Source organism: Salvia splendens, chromosome 9, assembly GCF_004379255.2.
Source record: "Salvia splendens isolate huo1 chromosome 9, SspV2, whole genome shotgun sequence".
Classification (NCBI taxonomy): Eukaryota; Viridiplantae; Streptophyta; class Magnoliopsida; order Lamiales; family Lamiaceae; genus Salvia; species Salvia splendens.
Window position 1 is genome coordinate 6,971,459 of NC_056040.1, and position 25,003 is coordinate 6,996,461.

General features: G+C 36.2%; 5 protein-coding genes across 8 annotated transcripts; 2 read left to right on the plus strand and 3 right to left on the minus strand.

The window, feature by feature from the left end:
• The first annotated feature begins 263 nt into the window (after positions 1 to 263).
• LOC121747579 lies at positions 264 to 2,540 on the plus strand. Its single transcript, XM_042141654.1, has 2 exons — positions 264 to 836; positions 2,302 to 2,540. The coding sequence occupies exons 1-2, from the start codon at positions 292 to 294 to the stop codon at positions 2,354 to 2,356; spliced, it is 600 nt and encodes a 199-aa protein (XP_041997588.1). The 5' UTR covers positions 264 to 291; the 3' UTR covers positions 2,357 to 2,540.
• A 3,591-nt stretch (positions 2,541 to 6,131) lies between these two features.
• LOC121749763 (protein ABIL3-like) lies at positions 6,132 to 9,681 on the plus strand. 2 transcript variants are annotated; one of them, XM_042144391.1, is made up of 10 exons: positions 6,132 to 6,603; positions 7,313 to 7,455; positions 7,957 to 8,039; positions 8,140 to 8,290; positions 8,458 to 8,557; positions 8,663 to 8,755; positions 8,837 to 8,879; positions 8,947 to 9,050; positions 9,140 to 9,285; positions 9,374 to 9,681. In XM_042144391.1, the coding sequence occupies exons 2-10, from the start codon at positions 7,351 to 7,353 to the stop codon at positions 9,542 to 9,544; spliced, it is 996 nt and encodes a 331-aa protein (XP_042000325.1). In that variant the 5' UTR covers positions 6,132 to 6,603; positions 7,313 to 7,350; the 3' UTR covers positions 9,545 to 9,681. The 2 variants fall into 2 exon arrangements, with proteins under 2 accessions (XP_042000325.1, XP_042000326.1); XM_042144392.1 differs by having other exon boundaries at positions 8,962 to 9,050.
• A 221-nt stretch (positions 9,682 to 9,902) lies between these two features.
• Positions 9,903 to 11,327, minus strand: LOC121747410. Its single transcript, XM_042141445.1, has 4 exons — positions 11,186 to 11,327; positions 10,474 to 10,546; positions 10,342 to 10,397; positions 9,903 to 10,134 (listed from the first exon to the last, which is right to left on the minus strand). The coding sequence occupies exons 1-4, from the start codon at positions 11,242 to 11,244 to the stop codon at positions 10,023 to 10,025; spliced, it is 300 nt and encodes a 99-aa protein (XP_041997379.1). The 5' UTR covers positions 11,245 to 11,327; the 3' UTR covers positions 9,903 to 10,022.
• A 2,441-nt stretch (positions 11,328 to 13,768) lies between these two features.
• On the minus strand, positions 13,769 to 18,008 carry LOC121748394 (putative aminoacrylate hydrolase RutD). The gene is made up of 11 exons (XM_042142716.1): positions 17,877 to 18,008; positions 17,540 to 17,729; positions 17,199 to 17,281; positions 16,857 to 16,957; positions 16,537 to 16,632; positions 16,336 to 16,389; positions 15,913 to 16,061; positions 15,694 to 15,811; positions 14,810 to 14,897; positions 14,109 to 14,323; positions 13,769 to 14,029 (listed from the first exon to the last, which is right to left on the minus strand). The coding sequence occupies exons 1-10, from the start codon at positions 17,977 to 17,979 to the stop codon at positions 14,136 to 14,138; spliced, it is 1,170 nt and encodes a 389-aa protein (XP_041998650.1). The 5' UTR covers positions 17,980 to 18,008; the 3' UTR covers positions 13,769 to 14,029; positions 14,109 to 14,135.
• Positions 17,880 to 24,389, minus strand: LOC121748393 (protein KINESIN LIGHT CHAIN-RELATED 2-like). 3 transcript variants are annotated; one of them, XM_042142713.1, is made up of 11 exons: positions 24,332 to 24,389; positions 23,785 to 24,033; positions 23,164 to 23,437; positions 22,673 to 22,823; positions 22,243 to 22,462; positions 22,047 to 22,138; positions 21,341 to 21,476; positions 20,829 to 21,160; positions 20,191 to 20,568; positions 19,915 to 20,099; positions 17,880 to 18,014 (listed from the first exon to the last, which is right to left on the minus strand). In XM_042142713.1, exons 1-9 carry the CDS (start codon positions 24,370 to 24,372, stop codon positions 20,318 to 20,320), a joined length of 1,746 nt encoding a protein of 581 aa, XP_041998647.1. In that variant the 5' UTR covers positions 24,373 to 24,389; the 3' UTR covers positions 17,880 to 18,014; positions 19,915 to 20,099; positions 20,191 to 20,317. The 3 variants fall into 3 exon arrangements, with proteins under 3 accessions (XP_041998647.1, XP_041998646.1, XP_041998648.1); XM_042142712.1 differs by lacking the exon at positions 17,880 to 18,014 and having other exon boundaries at positions 19,713 to 20,099; XM_042142714.1 differs by lacking the exons at positions 17,880 to 18,014; positions 24,332 to 24,389 and adding an exon at positions 24,242 to 24,308 and having other exon boundaries at positions 19,713 to 20,099.
• Positions 24,390 to 25,003: the final 614 nt, after the last annotated feature.

Sequence of the window (25,003 nt, forward strand, 5' to 3'; positions counted from 1 at the left end):
TTTGTCCTTTTTATTGGATTAGGCAGGGTTAGTTATATTTTATGGGCTGGCATTTTAATTAAGAACTTTAAATAAATAAAAAAAAGGAATAATTAGAAGAAGAAAAAAATGGGTTGATAACTTAATAGGAGTATTCAAATTTGAATTAAGTTACATGAATTAGTACCAAATATTGTGGGGGCCACCACCACCCCATACATGCAAGTACGTGTGGTGGATATATATAGTGAGTTTTATGTAACAAGGGATACAATACAATACAATACAACATAGTGGGAAATATAAACATATATGGGTTTAGGAGGATTGGATTACGAGGAGGCACGATCTACTCCCAAGCTCTCTCTCTCTAGGCTTCCATGCAAGCCAAAACTCCCCATACAAATGCTTACGCCGCCGCTCCACCCCTCGCTCTCCATCCCATTTCAATGGGAAGAGGCGCCGGGAAGGCCTAGGTTTTCCGCCGATGCTGAGGCCGCTGCCACGACTTGCTGCTTGGACTTGCCTCCCAGATTGTTGCTGCATGACGACCCCCAACTTACCATAATGCCCTCGCCCCCCACGCTCTTCGACGGCCCTTACGCCTCTCTTTTTGCATGCTGCACCTTCTCCTTCCGCGGCTCGGCCCGCTTCCGGAGATTTACTACTTATTCTTGCGGCGGCTCGAGCTCGAGTTCGAGGAGGAGGTGGAGAAGATGCTTCAAGTTTCCCAAGGAAGAGAAGGGTAGTTTCGACCTTTCCCAGACGCTGGGAGATTTTTTCATGCCTGACAAAAACAAAATGCATAAGATGCCAAGAATTAGAAGAGTGTTCGATTTCTCCCTTAATTCTAACTTGTGAGTCACCTTCTACTTTCTAATTCACCATTTTTTACTCTCTTTTGTTGCCTTTAATTAAAATTATGGTTAGGGAGAGTAGAAACTATTTTGAAATACGGAGTAAGTGTATTAGATGGAGAAATGTTAGAGTTAGAGAACTATATTTTTCAAATACTAGAGATAAATGTTCATTTTATGGTCAACCATAACCAAATAGGGCGAAAAGTTATTACTAGGTTGTAATATAGTCACCCATAACAACAATATATTTGTATTGTAATTTAATGATTAAAATATTGAAGTGGTGTTCATTTCTAAAGGGAAAAATGCTCGAGATATGAAATGAACTTTGGAATACATATGTGATAAATGTTTTGTGTCCGCTATAATATGAGCAAATAGGATTATATTAACTAAACTAATGTTATAAAATTATGTCTACAAGTACATTTATATATCGTTGCTTATAAGTTATAACCTTCATTAATTAAGATTTATATAATATGCTAGCAATAATCTCACAAATCAATATGCTACTAATATTTTCAAAAATTTTATTTTATCAAGGGCTGCTTGCCAATTTAATACACTCCTTATTAAACGAAATATTGATGTGTCATAGTCATGGCTATGCCCAAGGATACAACTCGGAAAATCATGATCCTATATTCATATGCAATAATTTTGGAACGCAGGCGATTCCATTTCCTTTAATTACTACTATGCTATCACTATTAACTTTTTAATAAATTAAATTAAGTACACTTTGGTTAAAAATTATAGCTACATATGTATGGTGTGGTACGAAATTACTGGATGGATTTCCTTTTAAATATTTGACCAAATATGTATATGAACATCATTCTATTATCGCCATCTTTTATTGTAGCAAAATGTATTTGTTGCAAAATTATCACAATGTCGATTGGAGCCTGGAGTCATGGATCTAGTTTGAGTTTCTAACTTTGTTTATCTATTAAAACTTAAAAGAAGGATTGTTACTTAATTAATTAACTAATTCAGTCGGGTATTGTTGGGTCCCATGTAGCGACAATACATTTTAACTGACTATAGTAATGGTAATTAAAATTAGTTTGACTTTTTTTATAGTGGTAGGTCTCAATTATTTAATATAGCATTGAAAGTTGATAAATCGAGGTCTCAAATTTGATTGCTTTAAAATCTTTTTTTTCTTTTTTCTGAAAGGGGAGATCTGAGCACCATTTGACATTTGTTCTAGGAAATAAGAACAAGAACTATAGAGTTGATTAAACCAAGACGATTGATACTTATTTAACTATTATAAAATTAAATATATATGATTTACATGTGTAAGTGCAAGTGTTTAATCTCGTTGCAATTTGACATTAGTGTCACATTTTTTTGTGCACATTAATATATGATTTGCATGTGTAAGTGCAAGTGTTTTATATGATTCACAAAATCAGATTAATTTACATGTGTATACATATACTTGTTTCAGGTTAGACATTTATGCACGCTTTAAGCAGGCGATTCCATGGCGGCGTAGAAGATGAAATTCCTCGCAGGCCATTCATTATTATTGTTATTATTTTTTGGCATTTTAATTTTGTATCTCCTTATTTTAATTATGCGTTTCTCATGCATGTACGAAATACTACATGCGTGACTTGTATTGACAAAAAAATGTTTGAGACCATGCAATGTTTTTAAAGGAAACCCAAACCACTTTTTATATAATCCTTCAAAATCGAAGTCTTGGATTAAGGAAAGCCCCAATTTCATTTATCAAATTCAATGCTGGGCCTTTTTCACGGCCCAATATAATTTTATTGGACTCTTATCCATGTGAACAGAGACCAAGTAGCTCCAAAATAGGTAACGGAGTGCATGTATTCTAACACAAATAATGAAGAAAACGATAAAATGATGTAAAAAAAAAGTCGGTCAAATTGCGATTATCTGATGGGTCCCACCCTCCATTCACTGCGGTGGTGATGGAACTAATTTAAATTGGACTGAAGCACTCCCAAAAAGGCTTAATTAAACTAAGAGAATCCACAATGGAAGGATGTCCAACCGGATGTCAGATCGGCGTGTCGGACATCCGAACGGGACGTCCGCTATTAGGTGAGGGAGAGGCGGATGCGGACGTCGCCTGCGGACACCGCATATCCGCGGCTTTTCGGGACGTTCGTCGTGACGTCCGTCATTGCGGTGCCACGACGGAAGTCCCGGCGGATGTCCCATTTTTTTTTGTGGATGTCCGCTATTGTGCAGTTGGATGTGCTTATGACGTGGTAGTGCAGTGTGAGGTCCTTATGACATGGCAGGAGGTGTTTTTGGGAAGTCCACATGGACATTCGCACCATTGCGGATGCTCTAAGCACATTACTAATCATGATTTCAAACACTTTATGTTCACATCTAAACCAACATAATACAGCTAAGAGCATCCACAATGGAGGATGTCCCACCGGGCGTCGGACCGGCATGCCGGACATCCGCGCGGGACGTCCGCCATTAGGCGAGGAAGGAGCAGACGCGGACGTCGGCTGCGGACACCGCACATCCGCGGCTTTCCGGAACGTCCGTCGGGACGTCAGCATTGCGGTGCCACGACGGATGTCCCGATTTTTTTTTTTTTTTGTGGATGTCCGTCGGGATGTCCTTAGGGATGTCCGCCATTGTGCAGTGGGATGTCCTTATGACGTGGCAGTGCAGTGAGAGATCCTTATGACGTGGCATGAGATATTTTTGGGAAGTCTGCCGAAACATCCGCACCATTGCGGATGCTCTAAAGCTCTATAACTTCTTATAGGGTCCACAATATATGACTCTTTTTCTTTACAATAATAATTATAAACATATTACGGTCTTTTTTTGGAGCAATTTCACCAGTTTGATGGAAGCTTTATTTGACTACTTCATTGAAAAAGTAAACATTCAAATCAAAATTGATTGACGAATTTTGAAACTGAATAGATTAATCTTCAAAATGTTTGAAATTGTAACTTGAATCATCGCCAAAATTGATTGATAATATTGGAACTCATGTTTTCTTATTAAATTCATACACATTGAAAAAATTGCTGCAGGTGTTGGAAGTTCACAAGCGAGCAAAACTGATGCGACAGACATTCATCGCTAGATAATTAATAGTAGACAAAGAATGAAAATGAACCTCAACCTAAATATTAGAATGAAATTGTGGGACTAGATGTTGGTGGCCACTCTAATAACTAAATTTAATGAAGTTTTTCAACAATATAATATTTTAACGATAATGGAGTCTATCCCACCCCAAGCGAAACATGGAGGATACAACACAACCCTAACACACACACACAACATATGTTAAGTTTAGTCGGTATCTCAATATTCAAATTTGCCACGTTGCACGTGTCACCAAGAGTCATATAGACATTATGGATTTTATCTCAAAATTCAAATTTCTTTACAATAGACTCCCTCCGTCCCACATAATTTGACCCAGTTTTCCATTTTGGGTCGTCCCACATAATTTGACCCATTTCACTTTTACCATTTTTTGTAGTGGACCCCACATTCCACTAACTCATTCCTACTCACATTTAATTATAAAACTAATATATAAAAGTCGGACCCACATTCCACTAACTTTTTCAACTCACTTTTCATTACATTTCTTAAAACTCGTGCCCGGTCAAAGTGTCCCAAATTATATGGGACGGAGGGAGTATGTTCCAAACAATTTCTTTATAGCAAGCGTACTTTTCTACCTATCTATCTATCTTTGGTCGTGACATAACGTTTATGAATATCAAAACTCAATGCATTGACACAACTTTCTCCCTTCCATCAATCTTTGAGTACCAAAATTTATGGCAAAGTTCAACTTTATTTGTTACAAGCAATTGGGTCGTTGAGAAGCATCAAATATTTAATTGCTCCATACTTTTTGGTAAAGAGAGTACTCATTTTTTATCGAGGAATTTGTTACCATGATTTTTAAATATATTAGTTACGTACATATACGATGTACTAGTATTTAATTACATTTATTATGCTATAAGATCAGGAAGCTTTGATAACAAGTTAGCTACACATAATATTAAATCCCATAATGCAATTAATGTTTACATCCTAGATTAGAAGCTCAATCAACACTTGACAACCTAGAAATTGAAGTGATGCCAAGGGTCATGCACACTCTACCCATTAAATATGAAATCATATTATGTTGGTAGCTCACTCCCAACTCTTATTTGATTCAACTAAAAAGAATAGGGGTGTGCATTCGGGTTTCGGTTCGGTTTTTTGTCAAAACCGAACCAAAACCGAAAAACCGAATTTAGTTCAAAATACAAACCGAACCGAACCCGAAAAACCAAAAAACTGAAACCGAAAACCCGAAAACCGAACTTAAAAAACCGAAAAACCCGAACAAAACCGAAAAACCCGAAAAAATAAATATAATATTAATATATATATGTGTGTGTAATTTATTTTATTTTATATATACTAATAGAATATTTATATATAATATAAAATTAATAATACATATAATATATATAATATAGTAGAATTTATTAAAAGAATATACTATATATTATATATAATATAAAATATTAAATTAATAGAATATATATATAATTCGGTTTTTCGGTTTTTCGGTTTTTTTCTTCGCCCGAACCGAACCGAACTGAAAAACCGAAATTTTTGTATTTTCAAAACCGAACCGAACCGAAAAACCGAAATAACCGAACCGAATTTTAAAATTTCGGTTTGGTTCGGTTCAGATATTCGGTTTCCGGTTTTTTTGCTCACCCCTAAAAAAGAATAAATCCAGTCTGTAATAACAATAATTTTCAGATGCATAACTCAGTATTTTAGATGCATAAATATGAAGAACAATGAATATTTCCTTTCACTAGAGAAAAACTTAACTTGAATATTTGATTTTATAAAACAAATAAATACATACAAGATTACACTTTTAATACCCACACTATTGACCTCTTTACAATAGTGTTATGATCTTAATGAAATGGTAACAAGTAAATACCTAAATTATTAAACTTCTAATTACATGGCACATAATATAGAATTTTCACAGTTGACTATGACCCAATTGTTAAAAGCTTGGTAGTTAAATTTTTTTTCAGATTGAGATGTAATTGTAGAAAAGTCAGTGCGTTACACATTAAAGATTATTTATTTTTTCATAAATATATGTATAATAAAGAGAGAAAAATGGTCCACTTTTTATTCCCTATTTTTCATGGCATTATCGCATTAAATAAATTAACAAAATGTACACGAGAGAGTAGTGAGTGGTGACCCACGAAACAGAACAATGGTTGAAGAGAGAGTTAGTCTTACTTCAAAAGGAGCTTCAAAATTTGAAATCCCAAACGTCAATTGCTGCAATTCCAATCATATATAGCAACGTGCTAACCTCAACTCACTAACTGCCTTCATCCCTCTGCATTTCACTCTCTTTCCCAATTTTATAAACCTTCTCTTTACCCCCCAACAAAATTTAAAATGAAATTAAAGATGCCATTTTTATTAGAGTCAAAATCTTTGCACCAAACCACTATAGCGACTTCGATGTTTATTGGGCCTATCGTTTTCCTGTTGTCTGCTTTTGCCTTTCTTCAAAGCCACACCCTATGATCAACGTTGAACGGCAAACTGATTGTGGTGGGTCGTTTCTCACTTTTGCATCTTGTTCACTGTTGTAGTTGTAGACACCACTACTTCTTTGCGCGTCCGCTGTTTGTTGAATTGCCTCACCGAGACTTCACAATTGTGGGAGGTGAGTTCTTCATTCTCAAGCTCTATTGCTTTAGCTAAATGCTTCTTGTTTTCTATCTGTTGCTCACATAATGCTCATGAGTTTTGGAGAAATTGGAATTGTTGTGCAAAATGTGAATCTTGTTCCTACTTCTTCTTTCCTGAAAGTGATAAAAAAAGTAGGCATTTGTAAGGTATTGATTGTAATCTAATGAATTGTGGTCTGACAATGAATAAAAGGACTGTGGATTGTTATCTCGAGCATTTCAAGATTGGCTTATTTGGGAATTTTAGTTCTTTTTTAAGTTATTGAATCCATTATCATTGGGAAACAGAATTATCGTTGCCCATTTTCTTTAATTTATTGTTTTTGCCCTGCTAATCTGTTGGTTCTGTCTCTTGATTTTGTTTGCTTCTTTCCAAGATTGAGATGGGATTCTGGCTGTCCACACAGCAGTTTCACATATAAAAGGGGGAAAGCATTGTAATGTTGCTTTTCAATTGTTTTATTTTTCTTTTTCATATATCTGGAGCCCAGCCCACAGACCTCTCTCTCTAGAGAAGGAGACAACTTTCATCTTTAAGTTAGTTCTTGCAGAGACAATGTGTTTGATATTCTCAGTAATGCTGCTAGCTATTTGTGATGCTTACAAAATTAAAAAAACTGTAATTTCTTTTTACAGTTTCAAGATTCTTGATCTTTGATCTATTGTTGCAAATGGTTGTTGCAGGATAGGGACTTTGTATCTACTATTTTAGCCACTCCTTCATGGAGACAATGACGGCTGCTGCCTCCATGAAGTTTCCTCGTGAGCCGGCTAATTATGATGAGATTTCTATGCAGCAGAGCATGCTCTTCTCTGATAGTTTAAAGGTACTTTATTCTTCCATATAATAATCTGTTTGGTGTTGCATAACAGCATTTTTAATTTCCTTAGACGTCATTTTAAATTTTGAATCATTACTTGCTCATCTTCGCCTTAAATTAGCGATTGTGACTGCTCTGAGGAGAAACAGGCGAGGAGGGAAGATAAAAAAAGAAGTAATTATGTAAACCAACTTTATTGAATGATGCAGTGAGTGCTGGAGGAGAACTATTGTGATTTTTCTTGTGGAGGAACATCTCTTCTTAGTTAGGCATGATTTGTTTGAACTTGTATTTCGTATACACATTTATTTCTTGTCCTTTTTGGTCGGGGGAAGGTGGCAGGCAGCGCAAGATACTAATCTTTAAACAATTACTTTGTAAATAATACAGCTCTCTAGTTAGTACATTCTCATTCCTGTATTGAATAAGAGCCCTGTTTTGGATCGTCATCTTGTTGCTGTACAGTCTTGATATGCTTTTTAATAGAGTAATGCTTTATTTCTTCAGGATTTGAAGAATCTTAGGAAACAACTCTATTCAGCAGCAGAATACTTTGAGTTGTCTTACACCAACGACCACCAAAAGCATGTGTGAGTTGCTTATGGCTGTTGAATGGCTACATTTCGCCTGTTCCCTGCCGATTCATCACTGTAGGTGTATTATCCCATTTTAATATATCTGAACGCGCAGAGTGGTGAATACATTGAAAGATTATGCCATTAAAGCTCTTGTCAACACCGTGGACCATTTGGGTTCTGTGACCTTTAAGGTCAACGATCTGTTGGATGAGAATATTGATGAAGTTTCAGGAACTGAACTTCGCGTATCTTGCCTTGAGCAGGTATAGTTTGGTTAAATCTTTGATATAAATGATCATAGCATGCCTATACCATTTGAACCAATGGGTGAAGCAGAACATTCAAGATGTTTCATCAACTGATGCATGACGGGTTTTACCCGTTGTTCTTTCTAGAAGCAAGTGCTTTATTGTGTTTCTATGTGATTTAGAGACTGCGGACATGCCATGATTACATCAACCGTGAAGGTCTCTCTCAGCAGTCATTGGTGATAAACACTCCCAATTACCACAAACGATACATCTTGCCAGGTCTCTCTCTCTCTCTCTCTCTCTCTCTATTTATATATACAGGCAATGCATAGTATAGACCATATATGGTTTCTGAACAAAAATTTCTCCGACCTTTATCTTCAGTGGGAGAGACTATGAATGGAGGTTTACGCGCAAAATCAAAGTATCAAGGTTGCAGCGTAGACAAAGGAGACGAGTGGCATCAGTTTAGGAGTGGTAACATGTCTATAATGTCATTTTGATGCTTATGTAAGCTCTGATACCATGTGTTGATCTCACGAGCAAGTTACCTTGCAGCTATTCGAGCTACAATACAGGAGGCTCCACCATCAATAGCCAGGTGAGGTTTCTCCCAACTAAATCTACATGCTTGTATACCAAAGCTACTAGTCATAAAACATGCTTAGGCAAATGTCTTGCAGTAAAGGGCGCTCCTCCTCACCTACTCCTAGGTTCGTGCAGCAGCCAGGAAACTTCGCCTTCTCCAAAAGCATGCCTAAGAAAGATCTAGGTTCGTTCCTCAATTAAAAAACTATTTCTTCTTGCTGTTTGCCAACTGAAATGAGCTCAATCATTGTGATGTTTTTCTCGACGTATCAGAAAGGAGAACAGTGTCACCTCACCGGTTTCCACTTCTACGTTCGGGCTCCCTATCTAGTAAGCCCACGGCTCCAAAGAGCTCACGCCCAACCACCCCAAATCAGAGCCGGCCGACCACCCCAAATCTATCTTCAGGAAGACAACCGGTATGTGACATGATACTTTTTTTCTGGTTAGCTGTCACCCAAAGTAAATGCCCCCCCCTGATGTATATGTTGATTGAATTTGGCACAGTTTATTTCTGACCCTCGGAAATCGGCTTCGATGCGGATACGTGTCGGGAAAGAGAGCCCAAAGGAGTTCGAGCAGATTCCCAGCAAAAGCAAACGGTTGCTCAAAGCTCTGCTCAGTCGACGCAAGTCAAAGAAAGATGATACATTATATACTTATTTGGATGAATACTAATGAAAAAGAGTTGAAAATAGTTGTTTGTACCATCTTATTTTACCCTTAGTATTCATTTTTATATCTCATTTATGGTAAGTGTAATTGTCAGAGAAACATATTCATTAATATGAGTAATGCCCATGTTACAAGATCTATACATTTACTGTTGCACAAGAATTCAGTATTCACCACAATGTTGCTTTTCTTTAATCGTAGAATTGAAGTATAATAGACTATGAGATTGCAATATGCCAACAAAAATATCTAATGAACTTGGAGAAGTAAAGTTAACACCATTTTCCTATTAAATTAATAAAACTTGCCTACTAAAGCTACTCAAGAATTGTCAATGTCCAAAAGGACCAAAACAGCCATATCATCTCAAAATTTGATCAAATTCATTTGATGATAATTATACAGAGTATAATCATGAGAGACGCAACAAAGCTGTTCAAAATTACACTGGTTTAATAGTTATACACTTCTCAAAATGTCACTACATCAATCCCTGACCAAATTCTTCAATTGTCTTGGTGGCAAGTGTAAGAACATCGACAAAAGCACTATACGATGCACGAAGGAATCTTGCTTCGACGGCCTCAAAATTCCTGCAAATCATCAAGATCAAGAAACAAAAACATTAACAAGCAAACATCTGAGAGAGTAAATGATGCTGAAAATTTTGATTCGGTCTTGTTCCTAGTATGCTCTCTACTACTCCTACTTGATATGAAGCAAGAACCCTAGCTCAAACGCCATAGGTGTAAATGCTTATCAAGCAAGCTATTTTCCTCTTACAAGTACATGATACTTACACATAAAGTTTCCCGTTGGATACTGACATATGCCTTTTCACCTTATCCGGTTGTAACTGTAAATGACAAGCAAAATACAATCTCAGATGAAAAAATCAAGAGAACAGAAGCCACATATAGCACACAACGTACCTCCTTGTCGACGGCTAGAGCAGCATATACCATGTGAGCAACTTCTTCAGACGCATAATCTACTTCCAAGTTGCTGCAAGCAACATCATAGAAAACAAAGATAATAAGTGTGAATTTGCTTACTAAACAGCAGATACAACATAGTACAAAACTGGACAACTACTTTCTTCCTCCAATATATAAACCAGAAAAAACATTTTGTACGAACATGAAAGAACTTAATGCTTGACAATGTATGACTGCTTGACAGTAGAGTTTATAACACAAGATTCCTACTTTCACCCTCTCATCAAAGACTTGGAAACAATCAATCTAATTAAGACAACCAATTTTCTTTAGAGGCACGCTTGGGTGCATCCACATTAATTAAACCCTAGTTGTGAATTTGTGATTATAAACCCTAATAGGGATATACACAAGTTTTTGCCTTTTCTTTTGTTATTCAGATGAATTCAAAGCTAATAGTATAAAGAACACTGTTTATCTTTCTTCACAAAATACCATAGCACTATTTACATACAAAGTAGTAGCATTATTTACAACTCCGGCAATTTCCATAGCAGAAAACAAAACATAATTAATCAGATCAAATAATCCAGCAAAAAAATGCACCCAAAAAAGATAAATTGCTGGAAATATGACAATATGAAAGCAGGGGACTCATTTGAAAGCAATTGTAATCCATAAACTGAGAGAGGGAGAATGAAAATACCATCTGAAATCCCATTTGGTGGGAGCTCCGGTAGTGACATCAGCAGCTAAGGTCGCCATGATGTCTGTGGAATTCAAAAACAGCGAAGTAACGACTTGAGAAGAGGCACAAACGGTTTAGGGCAACAACTGTCGGGCGGTTCGGTTTAAAACCATTAAACCGGGTTGACCCTTTTTATGTTTTCTAGTATGAATATGAAAAACATTTACTTTACAATATACTACATATACAAAATATTTCATTAATATTTTAAATGTGTACAAGAATACATTAAGACTAAAGTCCCAAAATATTAATATTTTAAATGTGTACAAGAATACATTAAGACTAAAGTCCCAAAATGGTCCTTAACATATTGCATTTTTTTTTTATTTTGGCCCAAAACATTATCTTTTGAATTATTCAGTCCCTCACATTTGAAATCGGATCATATTTGGTCCATTTTGGACGATTCCGTCAAATTTTTTACGGTTTAAATTACCGGGTCACAAATCCGTCACTAACTGGGAGAAACTGATCCGTCACTAATCCGTCACTGGTCCGTCACTAATCCGTCACTAAAGTCTTTTGTTAACGGATTTTTCAAAATTTAGCAACTAAAAAAAAGTAACTCAAATTGGGCATCAAACTTTATATATAGCGAAAAGGCCAAAGTCTGTGATAAAAATAAAATCATCCATTCTCTCTTCTCCAATCCATCAATTCATGTAACAATTTAGAAGATAGAGATGGGTTTGTTTCTACGAGTGAAAAAGGGGATGAGCTGGAATAGCCTGGAAAGAGCAATCCATAGCCTCCTTCGGGGCGCCGCCGCTGATGGCATTCACGACCGTGCTGCTGATGCTGGTTTACTTGGCGACGCACTCGGACTACAAGGAGAGGATGGAGAAGCGGAAGACAGGGTTCCGCTTCAGCCTCCTCCTGCTGCCTTTGCTCCCCATCGTCGTCCTCAACCTCGTCATGCTCCGCCACCGCCTCCTGCGCTACAACTTCAGAGCGCACCACTATTACCACGCGGCTGCCGACGACGACGCGGGGTCGGCGTCCGGGCTGGTTCTGGTGCTGCTCCTACTTTTTGTGCTGGTTCATTACCAGTCCTCATTTCACTCTTCTTGGTTTAGATTTATTTGATTACTACATTTCTATTATTAGAAAGTTAGTTATGGTGTGGTAATAAAAACAGGATGGATTTGTGACGGATAAGTGACGGATTAGTGACAAATTTGTGACGGATCAATTTCTCTCAGTTAGTGACGGATTTGTGACTCGATAATTAAAACCGTCAAATATTTGACGGAACCGTCCAAAATGGACCAAATGTGATCCGATTTCAAATGTGAGGGACCGAATAATTCAAAAGATAATGTTTTGGACCAAAATAAAAATCGCAATATGTTAAGGATCATTTTGGGACTTTAGTCATACATTAAATTTACACGGACTATATAAAAAGGTTTTTTTATAATAAAATTCTATTTCTTCTATTATTCTAGATGAAAAAGGTTAAAATAAAAACAATGTTAAAGAATTTAACAGAATGTATTAATTTAGAACACTAATGAAACTTTTTATATAGATCATGTAAACTTAAAAAATGTTGTACCAATTTTAAATATTAATAAAATATTGTTCATATGTGGTGTGATTTCTCCAAAAAGAATGCATCAAACTTTTGGAACCTCTTTTGTATTTCTGAAAATTAAATTCCTTAAGTCAATAGATGGTTCATTTTCCTAATAATCAAATAGGCAGAAACTCATTTCATAACAATCAAGCCAGCATATTCTGAAAAATATTCCTATGTTTTAGAAGAAACATTCTTACTCATCCCTAACAATAATAAATTGGTTTGAAAAATTAAGATTAAGATTTAGTTTTATGAGTGGAGTATTTAGTTAGGTGGATTCAGCCAATTATTTCATCTATGTTAATTAAGAATACTGCCGGCTTGTGAATTTTCATGCTTAATTTCGGATAATCTCATATAAATTTAATCTTGGATAATTTCATTTCAATTTAATACTCCGTAATTGATTAATCGAGCATTTGTTTACGAAGGAATCCCGCGGGCTAGCTTGTTTGGCTGAAATTGGTTTTGGGCAAAGAAAGCATATAAGAATATTCTTGTCGTATATTACTCCTATAAATATGTCATGCACTTTTTTTTCCTCAAAACAAAAACGCACACATGTATTCTCGCTCACCAAGCTTCTCCACCTCTCATCCTTCGTGATTTCAGCTCAGCCGCAGCGCCTCCACCACCGGCATCCGCAACTCGGCGGCTACTGCAGCTGTGTGAGCCTTGTCCTAGCTTAAAATATACTCCATGTAAGTCTACTCTCTGTATATTGTATATGTATTCTTCTTTTTGGTATGCAACTTTTTAATTCTGCATATGTTTCCTTTGGTTTTTCTTTTACTGATACTGGTGATTTCTTTTACGATGATGTGTATGTGTGTGTCTATAATTATTACCTGGTAGTATTAGTTTACTGTTTATATGTATATTTTAGGTGACCAATTTTTCGAACCCAAAATGGCACTACACAAATAAATATATGTGTATATACATGGAGAGTGAGCTAATTCCATATAATCACTTTTCATTGCTCAATATGTTGTATCACAATTTACATTGTATCTGTATAGTCCACACGGGAAGGAAAAAAGGTGTCATTTTTATTTGAATGTTCAGAAAATTGTGTAGATATTAGCACTTGATCTTGATTCTTGAAAGAGCACAAGTTCCTACGGATTTCCTTGGCATTCAACCCTCGTTGTATAATTCATCTGTGCCCGGATTGACAATCTGTAGACGATAGTAAATGAAGAAAAATCGAATCCCTGCGTGTAAAGAACAAGTAAATGCTTAAAATTTGCAGCTACTGCATGAACTAAGGCATAGCAGGGAGAGTATGATTACCAGAGTAGGGAAAGGCCACATCCTGTGTTAGTTAGTAAGTGCTGCTGGTTCTACCTTGACTGGCTTAAGCCTCATCATGCCTCTTCGTAAATGCTGAAAGGCTAGTACAAAGAGCCCAAAAAAGTACAGCATCAATATATGTAGCTTCTCTACGCTTTCAAGAATGAAAGACGATCTGATTGCTCTCCATGCTGTTATCTGAGAAGCCTTGCACACTGAAGAAAAGAGCAGGATTAGTCATACTTAGGTAACCGTGCCAGGCTGCTCAATTTCAGCAAGCATAGTCGAGTCAATAACCAAGAATGAATTTGTTCCTTGTGTTTTGATTTGGAAAGATTGTTATGACGAAACAGGGGCAATAGACCAATTGGCAAAAATCAAACTTTTGCTCTTAATAAATGGAATAAATGAAATGACCAGATGCCCACATCATTTCTAGGCCTTGGTCATGGGTAGTACAATTGAGCCTTGTAAATATACACTGAACTGACTCACAGCGAGATTGCCTAAGCTATACATGTTTTCTCTTACTAAATCCTACGTTAACAAGGCGTCACTTTAATGCCTTGGAAGCCATGAAAGCTCGTGAAAGAAGGCAGTGAACTTGACGCATTGTGGGTCTGATTATATGGGTTGGGTGGTCTCTAGGAGATCTAGACTAGTAATACGAGATGAAGAATTCGTGTATAAGTAGCACCCACCACTGCTTTTAGTGGACAAATTTGTCCATTCGTATGAACTTGCCCTACTTTGTGAAGCCTTGATCAACTCTAGAAGAGCTTTATTTACCTGCAGTTTGAGGGATGAAATACCATGTAAGCCTCAAGTTTGGGATTTCTGGTCAATGTCATACTCAATTGCAAATAAATTCCGATGATATTGCACATGATTTTCATGTAGTATGTTTCTCAGTTTACAACAAGACAATTTCATTTCAAGGTTTCCTCTCGTCATCAGCTACGAGGTCAATCACAAGTTCAGAGTTAGAAGGTTGTTAACTGATCTATAATTTATGAACAAAAAATGGCCCTTAAGTTGAATGCATACTGGCAAGCCATTAATTGGCCTGTTCAAAATCACACTTAATCTGGCCCTCCAGTATATGTTCAACAGAATTCACAAACATTTCAAGAAAAAATATTAGGGTGGGATCACGAAGCAATAAGTAATCTCCTCTATTTGTTTTCTTTATTCTGTAAAATATGTTAAACCAATTTGTTTTTCCAAGATGAACTGAAAATAGTTTTCCTCATTCATGATTTTCTAATGTATTCTCGAGACAATTGGGAGAAAAATGGATGATTTGTGCATCATTAGTCATTACAACACATTTTCCTATAACCTTTGTAGGAACTTAATTTCTTAATAGTGCACATTATCTGAGCTTGTTGACCAGCGAGGGTAATGCCGTAAGAAATTACCCGATACTTATAACATGAGAACATCTAATCTTGCTTTCCTTTGCATTGAAGCTAATTCTAGAAAGATAATGTTACTTTTGACTTCAGTTATGTAATTACCAGTTTGCTTCCAAATGTTAGTCGTTTCAATTATTACTTCATTATTTGTCATAGTAACATAGTACCTCCTCGGTTCTCTCATGGCTTACTAGATGGCCACCATTAAGTTCAACCATTCTTGCAGATGGATATAATCTCTCTGCAAGTCGTTTTGCATGGGATAGCTGAGCAATTACATCATGTCTACATGGGATGAGGAAAAGAAATATATGTATTAGTTTTCTTGGAATACATATATGAACAATGAGAAAAACATAGTAAGAGTCTCTAATAGGCTAGGCTACCTGCCATGAATTACTGATACTGGAAATCCAGCCATACGGATAGATTCTATCTCTTTTCTAGACATTTTATGGGTCCAACACGCGTTAATCTGCCCATCAAATCCATACTTTGACTGCATACCAGTTGATGATATGGCTTTTACGTATTCCTGCAGAATTATAGCATCCTGTTATGCTTCCAAATCATAGAGACACTACTTGATTATAAAAATATAGCCTGCATCATAAAAATAGTTTGACACCAAGGGTCTTCTGTCGTACAGGAGAACACCACAAGTCATAGTAATTGGATACAGCAAGAACAAATAAAATTCATGGCACTGATAGCTTTACCCCAATGACCTAAGAACTATGAGTCTATTCAAGGAAAAACATACAATATCAGGTTTCTCGCCTCAAGTTCATCATATTAGAATTCCTTACTGGGTATAAAATTGATCTTCTAGTCTTTAGTCCAATGTACTCTTCAAGATATTCCTGCATAAAGGAGACAGTGGATTTTCGATCAATTCTCAATGACCTGATGGGTTCTGAATACAAAACAAAACAGGAAGATAACTAAAGTGGAAGTTAAAGGGCTGCCATGCTTTACTATCATAATTCATAACCTTAAATAAGTTTTACCTGTGAGTAGTGGGTATCTAAATCTACGGCTGCTCTCTGTTCAGGTGTTTTTGCCCTCAGAAAACGCAGAGCAATTGACAGAGTTTGACGGTCAAACTGAAAAGAATAAGAGCTGTAAATTAGGACCAGGATGGCAAGACACATTACAGAAAGTCCCATATATGGGTTGAAATTCAGAAAAAAATTAAATTGGGATTTTGTTGGCTATGCTTTTTTCTTTGACCCAATTTTGCCTCGGGTGGATTTGTTTTCGGTCATGAAAGATAAGCAAGAGAAAGACAAACAGCATAAAGCTATTAAATAACCCCACAAATTGATACCTTTGGTAAGCATTCATAACCCCCACCAGTTACATTCAACAATGCCAAGGATGAAATTCGCTCGGGCACCATTGAAGCAAGCTTGCAAGCAATCATAGCACCTGCATTATCAAGAAACCATTCAATAACAAGAAAAGCTAGCTATTTTGCAACTCAATGTGAAAAAATCTCACTGGCCATGATTATACATTCAATATATGGTTGGTTTCATAAAAGGTAAAATGATCACCAAAACCTTGAAATCACAAGCATCCAACAAATGGGGATAAATGTGGTTCAAATTAAAGAACAAGAGCACGAGTTGAGTCAATTATTCCTACTAAAAACTATTCAAAGACTCACCCATTGAGTGGCCAAACACATGAGCTTTTTTCCATCCCAAATGATCCATCAGAGCTAGTGCATCTTTTGCCATTATACTCGTCCTGTGAATTATATACTAATCATCAATCACATTACCAAAATTTCACAACCATTCCACAAATTGAGGCTACTATTACGCAACAGAAGCAAGTTCCGAGCTAAAATATTATTGTTCAGCCATTCAACCATACGCGTCGATTACTATCAACAAAACCTTCAAATTTGACCAAAACTAGAACTCTTTCGTCGTAAATAAAATGCCACAAATCATGCTAAAATAAACATTAATTAGAAAAGGTTCAAAATTAGGTGGCACTCACGTGTATTCTGACTTTTTTGTGGGAACGGAGCTTCGCCCCATTCCACGGTTATCAAAAGCGCAGACCTCGACGCCCGCCGCTCCGGCACCGCTCGGATCTTCCAGCGGCGGCGACTCGTCGTCGTTCGGCCTCAGCGTCCCGGCCAGACCATTTATCTGCGGCCCCCAGGAATCGTGGGTCCCGGCCAATCCTGACGATTTTTCATCGGAAACTCAATTTCAATTTCAATTTCAATTTCAGATGAACATTGAAATCACGAGAATTTGTCGATCATCGTGAAATTCAATAAAAAATATACAAAGTATAGCCCTCGAAAAGTGAAATGCGGGCGTTTTACCTATGATCATGAGAGCTTTGATTGGTCCTTTCCCGTATGTTCTGTAGAAAAGTTGGATTCCATTGCCATCTATGTGATGCCTACCCACTTCGCAAAGCGGCATTTCCCTCCCCCTTGATCGTGTGTTCTGCTGTGATTCTGTGTGACAGAAATATTTGGTTGGAGAGAGAGGGAGAAGCGTATATGTATGAGCTGAATTATCAGAGATTCCAGAAGAGAATGGAAAAAGAAGAAGAGGAAAATATAAATGACCGATTGCAATGTTTGTTGCTTTATAAGTATATATATACCACACGCCTCAAATGTGCTGTTAAAATAACATTGTTCTTCTAATAAATTGCGCATTTATTTAATTTTCCGATTACAAAAGTGGAGATGTTATGACTTATTATAAAGAAAAATAGAAAATGATTTTATAATTAAAGCGTTCTAAAAATGGATTTGCAATATTTTCTCCTTGATTTGCAATTGCCCATTGTGATAAAAAAAAAGCTCATTTATTTATAACAAATAATTTTTTACTATAACTAGATGTCTTAAATGAAAGTTAATAGTATTTCTTTATGGTATGGTTTTACCAGTTCAAAATTCGTGTGTGCGCCAAGTGTAGAGCTTATCGATCTATCCATTTGTTTCCACTCATTTATAAATGAATGTCTATAAAATATAAGGAAATCAAATTTAAAAATCGAACTCCTGATGAAACGTATTTAAAAATGAAATGTGGGTGATCACCAAATGTAGAATTACGTGGCGGATAAGCAGCGGTCAGCATTGGGCTGGCAAAGTCAAATGTCACTATTTTAAATTCTAGTGTGAAAGTGGGGTTATTGGTCGCCACATACACTTTAGTTTCACTTCTCATTATTAAAATTAATTTATAAAGTTAGGCGACTTAATTATGTAACGTTACAATCTAAGGCAATCTTTGTAGACCACACCAATCATTCATACATAACTTGTAGAATATAACGAATATTTTGAGTATGATATAAGATAATTTTATACTATTAAAGAAACTCATAATATATAGTACTCCACTTCAAATGCAATTAGTTAACATATATTATGATCCCTAGCTATAATAGTAAATTCATATGCCACAATATAGCGGTAAGAGGGAAAATGTGAGATTTGGTAATTAACATCTATCTTGTGAATATATAAAATGTTGCAGGAAAGAAACAGAAATTAGCAATACAGAGAGTTAAGCTAGAAACTTTCCACTACAGTATAATTTTATAAATCTTTGTTACCTTATCCTAATAACAAGATAAAGTAAGAGACGAAATTTTATTTAAAGTGGATCACGAGTTTGGGTCGTATGATTTGTGCATCGACCCCACACATCGAAGCGGCGTGCAAAAAATGTGATTGATAGTGTAAGTATTCACAAGATTATTGGGGTTGTGTTGACGAATTGTTTATTGTTTTCTATTTATTACTCTCAATGGATAATGAATTTAATGATACAGTAACTTTTTTTCTAAAGTCAGAAAAGTACTAAATGTGATCGAATTTCGATTTCTTCCACGAAATTATACATTATATTATTCATTATAAAGGATAGAGCATAGCTATCTATGTTATTCATTATATAATGTTTTTTTCTTACACAGATCTATGAATAAAATATCACTGGTCATCTTCTCCCAACGAGAAAAATGCTTGCATTTATTTGTTTGTAGCGAAATAAGTACTTGAATTTTACTGTCACTGTATCAAGATAAAAAAATCTATTTTTTCTGTGTCTATAGACTAAAGCAATATACAATCATTTTAAACATGTGTTTTTTTGTTGGACAATTTTGAGATATGGTCTATGAAGTCTGTGGCTGTAATAATTTGACACGTTTTCTGTTTCATTATTTCATCACACCAAATTCTCCATATTAATATACAGTATTTTTCATTCGAGAATCTTAAAATGTGTAGCAGATAACTTAGTTCTAAATGCACCTCTCACAATCTCTTACCTTTTGTATAAATGGCAAGTTAGAATATTCAGAAAATGGAAAAATGAGAGAACCATAAATACCTATATTCGTCTTTTGTGGACCAGATGTATAAATTGCGGAAGATGAGGCAACATTGGCATACTCTTGAATCGCTTCAGAAAAACAGCTCAAGCCAATAAGATACTGCACTATATGGTGAGCTCAAGGGCAACATTTCGGAGCCCAGTCACTGGTGAGGGTCGCATATCTTCAGACATCGCACGCCCTGTTATTGATGAAGAAATTAAGAGGGTGCTCACATCGTAGCTGTGTAGAAGTCAATTAACTAGCAACATTAATTTATATATAGCTCATACCTCATTACTCGACCTCAAAGATTTGGTTGCTCGTGTCGGTGATCTCACATAGCTTGTCCACATCATTAAAATCAAGAGTTCTAGGCTCATGTGCATCAAGAAAATATATATAGTATGGAACTTGGGACTAATACTTGACCATGTGTTTGTGTTTGTTCCTCAGTGTGGAGAGTCTCCTCTGCAGAGGATACTTCTCATCTTTAATCCCCAATTTGTCCATGTAATGTACAATTTTCTTCATTGTTTCCATAACCTCTTCACTCTCAGGGCCAAAGGCCTTTTCCTGAATTTTCAAAACCCTCTTGAGGAGCTCCACCAATTCACCATCGTCCTTATCCATTCGGCTCCTAATGGACACCAAGCAATCTAGGGTCTCTCCTGTTAAGCATTTGTAAAACAAAATGGCCATGACTATTTTGGATGGAGACTGATGGGATATAAAAGAAATGCAAGTCACAAAATCCAGCCAAAGATGAAATCGGGAAGCATTACATGCCTGGAGTGCTAAGCATACAAGGAAGTTATATTTACAGCAATGATACAAGAAAATTGTATAGACGTAGTAGCTCAGGAAACTACAATAGTAACATAGAATCAAGAATAGTGAATCAAGAGTGCAGAAGTTATTATAGACTTACCAACAGGTAAAGATTCCTTTCCAAATGCTACTTCACGGATGCGTAGTACATCTGCAGCAAGACTTTCAGCTTCTTCATCACGATGTAGGTTGTAAAGAGTGACAGCTAAATGTAACATTGGGAAGGTAATAGCTGGGTCATCAGGAGGCACGTTCTTCATCATTATTTGCAAACTTATCCGTAACAAGCGCTCAGCTTCGCCGAAATTTTTCGAGCCAGAATAGGAAGTTGCAAGATTTACAAGATGGGGGACTAAGCTAGGATGATGTTTTCCTTTGGATTTTTCAGATATTGACAAGCATTCCTCCAGCAGGGCTCGGCCTTCTGCTCCTCTGCAAAATAAAGGAGTTTTCACATTCCTGTGGTTAACACCAACTACTTGTATGCCCACTAATATCATATACTGAAACGTATGGTAAAAGGGAAGCTTCCACAGAAAATTGATGGAATATAATTGAGTCCTGCCACTAGAGTATAGATATAAATAAGTCAGTTTAGTGAAAGTTTTCTACCTTCCCGCAACATGAAGTAGCTCTGCCAATTCGATTCTCATCTTCTCCATAACTTGGTCGTCCAATGCCATGTGTGTTGAATTCCTAAGGATCTCCATAGCATTTTTATATAGATCAATTGCCTCATTTATATTTCCTGCAAAAGATACGAAAAGTTAACAAACGGATGCCTCAAGGTGACAACACTGATGCTCAAGGGGCGCCGGTAATTGTCTACCTTTCAAGTAATTAAAACCCTATTTCAATACTACAAATTATACAATGAACACAGTGACAAGACTCAACCAGTTCTATATAGGCTAAGCTATTAAGCGCATGACATAGCTCTCGAAGGCACTTTCAGGTAAGGTAAAAGAACAAGAGAAGGAGAAGTGGAAACAAGCTTCTCCACATGAATTTTCTCTTCTATTTTTTGGTTCAAGCATGAATAATACCACTGTCCTGGAACAGTTAAACTAGAAGCTACTAGCATAACTTGACTTTTATATTATCTAGGGTGTTGAACAAGATACAGAATTATATGAGATCCATCTACATGAGTTGAAGCAACAACTATTCTATACATATCATCGACAGAAACTTGATCTAAAAGTTACTAGTAGTACGTTGTGTGTGGACCATTCAATGCTTTCCTAATTCTTACTCCCTCCGTTCCATAGTAGTAGAGTCACTTCTTTTCGGCACGGAGTATGAAATAAGATCATACCTGTTGCACAGTTCACCTGGGCCAACGAACACATAGCTACTCCCACTCTTCCATCTTTTTCCCCATATAACCTTATATAGATGTTTAGTACTCTAGTACAAACAGGAAAAACAGAACAGTAAACATCACAATGAAAAAGCCTCTCCATGTATAACAGTATATGCATGTAAACACTGCCCATATACAAAGTACTAACCTATTGAATATATATTCAGCATCTGATGCCTTTCCCTCCTTCTGTAGAAGATTGCCTAATGCGCTTAATGGTACTATCAACTCCTCACCTTCCCCTCTGCTTAATTCCAATATTGTAATAACATGGTGGTATGTTTCTATAGCCTCACTGGCTTTGCCAATAGAGCCGAGCACTTTTGCAATTCCCATCAAGGGTGTGCAAAGTAATGAGCTCTTAGTTCCTAAAGGGGGAAAAATCATGCAGAAGTTAGTTTCAGGTTGACCAAAAGTTCGCAGAGTGGTGCCAATATTTGTAGTTCAATTAGCATCTACTCAGAACAACAGACCCTACTAGTCTTATGTTATTTGGCATAACAGAGTAACAGACACAGAGATAAATAAAGCATATTGGTGGTTAAGCAGATGTCATTAAATTTCAATGTTCAGCATACCATATTTCCTCTCCATAATTTGCAGGGATCTTTGGTAGAAGTTTATTGACAACTCAAACTTTTCCAACTTGGCATAAATATTTCCCATATGCATTAGTATTGAATCAATAAGCGGCTCCTCATCATTTAAAGCATTCACAATCTTGTGCAACTGCAATCAGACAACACTATTATAAGTAGTGAGTATTTAGTTAATCAAACATGATGATGAATTTCAAAACAGACATAAGATGCTCTTGAAGAGATTCCATATCCAAAGCATGGAGGTGGAGATAACCATTACAGTTATTAATGATAATACGTATACGTGTTATCTAGGTAAATAAATCCAACACTTGCACGTTTATTTTTAATGCAATAGATTTAGCTATCATGTTAAGTTGCAAAGAATAAAAGTCATCTCTGTGACCAATGGTCTCAATATCTTAAAAACCAAAGTATTGCCAAACTTGAATAATGAGTATAGCTATACATTTTGCAAATCAAATTACCATATCCATTGTGGATCCCACAGTCCTCAAATCTCCAACTGCCATGAAACCCAAAGCAATGACATCAAGAGAAGCAGCTTCTTCAATGCCTTGAGCACCAGAATCCACCCGTTCTTTAACAGCTTCATAATTTGCTTGGAGCAAATCTACTGCATCATCTTTCTTCCCCAATTTAATTAAGGTCTTCACTTCATTAAATAATTCCTGAAGCTGTTCTTCGAGGTCATTTAAGCTTCCAGATGATTTCATGTGGGTCTCACTAACAATGTCGGACCTACAGTTACAAAGAGTAGCACACCACACACAACACACAGGTTAGAGTAGGAAGTGATCTGAAATGAAGTGACATGTTAGCTAGTGACATATTTGCCAAATGAAGGAACATGTAAGCTAATGACATATAAAGTGATGATCTCAAGTTAGGTAACAATGATGGTACTGACACATGAAGGCAATCACCTTATTAAGTACCATCTAATACTAGTCTATGAGTATGTGATGATTAACTCGAATGCAGCCAGAACATGTAAGCCCAATACACATTTTATAAATAACTTTCACATTTTATGAAGGGCAATTACATTTTATGAATGACAAATGTCAACCTATGTAACCTTATACCTCTGCAAAACTTCCGGGTCCAAAACACCTGAAATCACATGTTTCCGTGGATGTCTACCTCGGATGCCAGACAAGCTATCAGCGCCAAAACTTCTCAGTCTACACTGTCCATAAAATGCATCGAATGGTACCAAATATAGCCTACAACTACGTTTTGCAAACGGAACCATCATTGGGATACACGAACACACAGACAATGTCTGTAACCGCACGTGCCCTAATTGTGTTTTTGAACAAATTGGATTCATCCTGAAATAAATAGAATAGGAGTAAACAAAAACAAGTTCAGCGTGAGCACTAACGCCTTTAATTTCATTTAAACACACACAGAGACAAACAATTAAGCAATTAGAAAACACAATACACTTTATCTCTATAGAATTCTGAGCTGAAAGCTGAAATAAACACACAAACAATGTAGAATCGTATAACCGACGGGAAGAGGATAAATGAATACAGAATAGTTATTTGATCTTCGAATTACAGCCTGTAGATAATCTGTTATTATCTCTGTATGCATATGCATAGTTGTAAACGAGGAATTCACCTGAAATTAGGAGGAATCGAGGAAGAGATGATGGCAGCCATTAACGAAGAAGGAGTGAAGTGAATGTCGAAGAATGGGTTTTAGTTATGGGCTCCACTATTAATCCATAGGCCCATTATCTCTGGCCCAATAGTGGTGGCATTGAATCGGTCTTTTTCACATTTGTTTTGCACTACTATAATTAAAGTAATAATGTTCTGGATTTTATTTTTGTGATTATTGAGTCATCAAATCATGTGGAGTTGACTTCAATTTTAAAATTAGTAAAAATCTTCTGGAGTTTGTTGTGCGCAATATCTCATGGCAAAAAATAAAATAACGTATGATTTCAACTAAATGGCACAATTCATTCTAATCTTGTTGATGTTTTTCAACTAAATGTCGCAATTTTTTTTGTGAATAGATGATACTATGATTTAACTCGTCAGTAGTAATTACTAATGCTTAGATTGAAAAATAAAACAACTATAATATATAATGAAAGAAACGTTTATAACATAAATATTTTTTTATACATAATAAACATATGAGTATGTGTATTTATGTATAACTAGTAGTATTACATGTTAAGAATTGGTATGTATTATATTTGTGTACATATATATTATTTGAAATCAAATTATATATTGTATTAATGCTTGTTTATTTATACATTTTGAGTTTCAATAGTAT